The sequence below is a fragment of the Tupaia chinensis genome, unplaced genomic scaffold (genome assembly GCF_000334495.1).
Source record: "Tupaia chinensis unplaced genomic scaffold, TupChi_1.0 Scaffold000539_1, whole genome shotgun sequence".
Lineage (NCBI taxonomy): Eukaryota > Metazoa > Chordata > Mammalia > Scandentia > Tupaiidae > Tupaia > Tupaia belangeri.
This window is the reverse complement of record NW_006160052.1, coordinates 5,080,775-5,086,774: the sequence shown is the minus strand read 5'-3', so window position 1 is coordinate 5,086,774 and position 6,000 is coordinate 5,080,775. Positions and strand designations below refer to the sequence as shown.

Below are 6,000 nucleotides of genomic sequence, written 5' to 3'. Positions count from 1 at the left end.
ACCATCTGCCAGTTCCTATTTTGTCTGATATCAGTGTCACAACTCCAGCCTTTTAAAAATTTTCATTTGCTGGGAATATCTTTTTCCAGGCCTTCCCTTTCGGTCTATGTTTGTTTTTATCCATGAGGTGCATTTCTTCTAGACAGCATATAGAGGGCTCCTTTTTCTTTTCTTAAAATCTATTTGGCCAGTCTGTGTCTTTTGATTGGAGAATTTAATCCATTACCATTCAATGTTATTGTTTGTGAACTTATCCATGCCATTTTGTTAGCCATTTTCTTGGTTGTTTTTTTGTTCTTATTTCTATTTGTCTTTCTTTAGTTTTTCTGATATACTTCCTTCGCATTTCTTAAAGAGCTCAAGACCAGCAGATGGTGTAATGGCTACATTGCTGGACTCCCACGGAGCCCACCGTGGTTTGAGTCCACGACCGGGAGGCTTAAACTCACGCTGGGCGCTTGTGCGTGCATGCCCAAGATCTCAAGAGGAGAATGGAGGAGAAGGGATTGAGGTGTGGCCATCCCCCCTGGGGGGTGATTTCTCACTTCCTATCTCTGTCTCTGTCTGTCTGGCGAGCACACATGCTCTATAGCATTAACCTCTCTCTTCGAGAAAAAAATAATCAAGAGTTGGTCTAGTGTTGGTGAATTCTTTCAGTTCTTTTGTTTATCTGAGAATGACTTTATTTGTTCTTCCCATATGAAAGAAAGTCGTGCCAGGTATAGTACTCTTGGTTGAAATTATTTTTCTTTTAGCATTTTTAACATAGCCTCCCTTCTTTCCTTACTTGCATAGTTTCACTTGGGAGGTCTGAAGTTAGCCTAATGGGATAATCTCTGTAACTTGATGTTTCTTGCTCGCCATTTTTAGAATCTTGTCTTTGTCTATGATTTTGACCAATCTAGGGATAATATGCTGTGGCGAGATCTTAGGTTGTTTCTATTTGGGGTCCTTCATATTTCTTGGGTATGGATGTCTGAATGTTCTTCTAGGTTTGGAAATTATTCAAGTATTTCATGGAATAAAAATTTATTAGATTTTTCACCTTCCGGAATACCAATTACTTGGCTATCTGGTAGTATCTAGTATTTCTACTGTTATCCTAATTTCTTTGGTTATTTTTTCATTCTTTTTGGTGGTTTTTGTCTTCTAGATGAGATTTGATCTTCTGCATGGTCTAACCTACTATTAATATTTTGGAGGGAGGTTTCATTTCCTGTATCACAGTTTTTATCTTTAGAAGTTCTGTTTGATTCTTTTTTATGATTTCCATCTCCCCCTTCAAGTTGTGGAAGGATTTCTCATCTAGAGTTTGCTGTCTCTTTTCTCTTGCATCTAATTTAGTTTTGTCATTATGAATATTCTCAATTCTTTTTCTGACATTTCTATGGGATCTACTGTGCTATCCATGGTAGAAGGGGGGTTTATAGTCATCTGATGAAATACACTTCTTCCTACTTTTTTGAATAGTTTCTGTAGGTCAGGGGAAAAGAACAGCTCTTCTTCCCAGGTGTGTTCTTGGTAGGGGAATGTGTTTTTTCAACCACAGTAGGGTGTATCTAGTGAGGTTCAGGTGCTGGGATCCTCTAACAACCTTTGAGGATAAGATGCACCTGGAACTGGGATGGAACTCTGTAACTACAGAAAGAAGTATAAGTCTGTGCACAGCACATGGGCCAATGAACTATGGAATCTGGAAGTACTTGGCTCCCTAGGTCTCTGTTGGGCAGATGGATGGGGCTTGGAACCACAGCAGAGGGGCAGCAGGACACAGAAGGCTCCAAAGAACAGACCTGTGTAGAACACCAAGAGGGAGCTTCCCAGCCATGCTTCTTCAATGGCTTCCTCTCTGGGCCATGCAGGTGAAAGGGGCTTGGAACCGCAATGGAACAGTAAACACTGTTTTAATTGTGTGTTCTCTTCAGGATCATACTAGTAAAGTCATGTGGCATCTTCTCTTCAAATTCTTCAAACAGGGACCAGCAGGTGGCATGGTGGTTACAGTGCTGGACACTCCCACATGGCTGACCACATTTTGAGTCCTGGACCTGATGGCTTGCTTTCTCACTTTCCCTGTGTGTGTGTGTGTGTGTGTGTGTGTGATCAAATTAAAATAAGTGAATGAATAAATAAAATAATTTTTTTTGTTTGTTTTTGAGAAATTTTTGCTACAGGGTGCATACGCAAGCCAGAAAGACAGACAGAGACAGAGAGAGAGAAAGTGAGAAATCACACCCCAGGGGGAATGACCACGCTGCAATCCCTTTTCCTCCATTCTCCTCTTGGGATCTTGGGCATGCACACACATGTGCCAGTGTGAGTTTAAGTCACCGGGTCTGGGACTCAAACTGTGGTCAACTACATGGGAATAAAGCAATACAGCCATTACACCAACTGCTAGTCCCAATAAATAATTTTTTAAAAAATTCTTCAAAGATCTTGATCCCACTTGTTTAAAATTTCCACTGAAACCTCCACTTGATCTGGGTGCATTTGTTTTCGCATCCACTGAGCAGAAAGTACGCTCAATTTTATTTTTTCAGTCAGAATTATGTAACCTAGGGCTGATTCTGTGGCCTGGTAGTTAACGCAGCTGGACACCACATTGCTGAGCATGTGGTTCAAGTACCCAACCCAGCAGCTTGAGAAACAGGTCAGGCGTGTGTACATGCATGCTCAAATCCAGAAAGGAGGGAGAGATAGAGATGAGGAATGCAATGTGACCATTCTCCATGGGGGTGGGGATGTTTCTCCTTTCTTTCTATGTTTCTCTAGCAAGTGCACATACTCTCTAGCAAAAATAAATAGATAAATAATAAAGAATTGTGTAAGCAGAATCAACTGAGACTCTGTGGTGCTGCGGGTGTTCTGCTGTTACTCATCAGTCCTCTTTAATTAGGTTAAGACCAAGATCAATGTTTTCCTTGCAGATTGATGTGATCTGCTGTGACAATGTGACATTGTTTTATTCCTTCTTAAAACAAGTTATCCAGGGACCAGCAGTTAGCGTAATGGCTATGTCGCTGGACTCCCACATAGTCGACCGCGGTTCGCGTCCCGGACCCGGTGGCTTAAAACTCACGCCGGGCGCGTGTGCGTGCGTGCCCATGATCCCGAGAGGAGAATGAAGAAGGGATTGCGGCGGGACCATTCCCCCTGGGGGGTGATCTCTCGCTTTCTGTCTCTATGTCTCTCTCTGTCTGGCGAGCGCACGTGCCCTATAGCGAAAACCTCTCCAAAAAAAAAAAAAAAAAACCAAGTTATCCATCTGCAAACTACTGCTTTCTTTGGGGTCTCATCCCTACAGAATATTCACAAAGCATCAATGATTTCACAATTCTTCCATCCAAGCTTCACCATAATCTTTATTTTTGATTCAATTTTAGCAGAATTCATATTGCTATGATAGGGGCTTTTTTTGAACTGATGTTTTATCTTTGTTAGTGTCTCAAACAAGATGCTGTTTGTACATGTTATAAGTTAGTACAAGTTTATATTGGTGCAAGAATATTTTTAAATTCAAGTGTAGTTTTTTGCATAATACATATTTTCCATGAACATTTGATGACCACCCCCATTTTCAAGTTACCTTCATAACATCTCTAACTTCCCAGTTCTCACTACAGGCCTTTGTAATCATCAGATAGACCTCATAGTGGGTTGTCAGAAAAATCATGATGCATTTTTGCATAGAAAAAAATACAGCAACACTTTTCTGACAACCTAACAGTTAAGCCTTTTTTTCACCTGGGAACAAAAGAAGTAACCTAATGAATACCAGACATCACTTCTATCTTTTTATATGTCTGGAAATCTTTCTTCGTTTCTTTCTTTCTTTTTATAGAAGGACATGTGTACTTGCCAGAGAGACAAAGAAAGAGGGAGGGACAGCAAAAGCAGCCCTTGCCCTCACAATAGGGTGTGGTCATGCTGTTTCTTTTCCTCCATTCCTCCTTCACATCAGACTTCGGGCATGTACACAGAAGCACTCAGCATGCCGTTCAAGCCACTGGGCCTGAGAGCTGAAAGATGGGTAGGTCATGGGTAGGTTCTGGGAACTCTGTATATCCTGCTTCCCAAGTTTGGAAATTTTATGTTGTACCATTTTATCTGGTAATCTTAGCATCTTGCCTAGGGCAATATACAAATGAGTACATAATAAAAAGAGAAAATGAAGGAATAAGCATAACAAAATCTTCCCTTCCATACTTGGCTACAGACTGTACTCAGCCTAAGAATAAGATTAAACCACACTGCTATAGAAATTTTTATTTTACAAGTGAAAAAACAAAATATTGCTATTAGACTGACCCTAAAGTCATCCTGAATTCATACGTTGCAGTTGAATTTTCCCAGTTTATCAACTAAAATTCCACTGAAAACAAACCAAACCTCTGTGGAAGGCACACAGGCCAGATTTAACCATGATGACAGCAATGTCCAGTAAGATTTGAGCAAAGGAAGTGATTGTACCTCTGTTTCAAGTTCTTTTTCTTGGAAAGATTCGCCATTACCATGTGAAACTTAAAAAGATGTTGTCTGTCTGGCCAGGGAAGAAGGTTAAAGCTGTCATTGAGAACGGCAGACTATATTTCTACCTCCATCCTGTGAGGTCTATGTCTCTCAGAGAGGTCAGGCTAAACCAGGATGTTCTTTGCAATAGCATTCAAAGTCCTTACTTTGGTCACATCTGTTACCTTCAGAGAATATTCTGAGCTAGAAAGTGAGGCTCCCATGGCAACAGAGAAATTTCTGCAATAGAAATAAGAGAAGAACAGATAATTACATAAGTTGCTAAATGAACCCTTCTATGGGCGCTTCGTTTTATAGGTTATTCCATAGCTTAAGAACATGGACAAGTCAAAGACCGTGGACTGCCATATTTTATGATTTTGATAATTAATTAATTAAACACCTAGTAGCCACTTGATTTTTACCTGGAAGGAAATGAAAGAAAAAGCAAAACAAAATCTTCCCTTGGCTTCTACTTGGCTACAGATTGTATTCAGCCTAAGAATGAGATGAGGGAACAGCAGTCAGTGTAAAATGGCTATGTCGCTGGACTCCCATGTAGTCAACTGCGGTTTGAGTCTGGACCCCGTGGCTTAAACTCACACCGGGCGTGTGTGCATGCGTGCCCAAGACCCCGAGAGGAGAATGGAGGAGAAGGGATCATGGCGTGGCCAACCCCCTGGGGGGTGATTTCTTGCTTTCTGTCTCTCTCTCTCTGCGCACATGCCATGCCAAAAAAAAAAAAAAAAAAAAAAAAAAAAAAAAAAAACAACTCTGAAAAAAAAAAAAAAAAAAGAATGAGACTAAACCATAATAGGATGGAAATTTTTATTTCACAAATGAAGAAACAAAATACTCAGGTCAGGAAGGTGGCATGGCGGTTAAGGCGCTGGATTTCCACATGGCCAACCGTGATTCAAGTCCCAGACCCAGTGGCTTGCTAAGGGCTGGACTCTCACAAGGTCAACTGTGATTAGAGTCCAAAACAGCAAAAGCAGCCCTTGCCCTCACAATAGAGAATAAACAAAATACTGCTATTGACACTGAAGTCACTCTGAATTCATACCTTGCAGTTGAATTTTCCCAGTTCATCAGTTAAAATTCCACTAAAAACCAGACTAAACCTCTGTGAGTTCTGATTTTTTGTTTTTTACTTTTTTCTTAAATCAAGTTTTAAAAATTTTCTATAGGAAAAGTGTGTTCACTGGAGAGAAAAACACAGAAAGAGGGAATACTTTTTTTTTAAATCAAGTTTTACAAATTTTCTATAGGGAAAGTGTATTCACTGGAGAGAAAAACACAGAAAGAGGGAATGTAAGGAAGCACACCCTAGGAAGGACATCCAGGCCACAATCCCTTTTCCTCCATTCTCCTCTTGGGATTTTGGGCATCTATGCATAGGAGCCCAGTGTATTTTTTAAGCTGCTGCATCTGGAGACTCAAACCATGCAGTCAGCCATGTGAGATGCTTTATCCACCATGTCACTA

The 6,000-nt window shown here is 40.6% G+C and overlaps 1 protein-coding gene across 5 annotated transcripts in view; it reads right to left on the bottom strand.

Moving 5' to 3' along the window:
- Nucleotides 1–3,347: 3,347 nt before the first annotated feature.
- The window catches only part of CUTC (cutC copper transporter), a 40,375-nt gene continuing 37,722 nt past the window's right edge, over nt 3,348–6,000 (bottom strand). For all 5 annotated transcript variants that reach the window (XM_006157370.3, XM_014591181.2, XM_006157368.3 and 2 more), the window contains one exon: nt 3,348–4,752. In XM_006157370.3, coding sequence (XP_006157432.1) covers nt 4,638–4,752 — 115 coding nt within the window. In that variant the 3' untranslated portion in view covers nt 3,348–4,637. The remainder of the gene's footprint in view (nt 4,753–6,000) is intronic.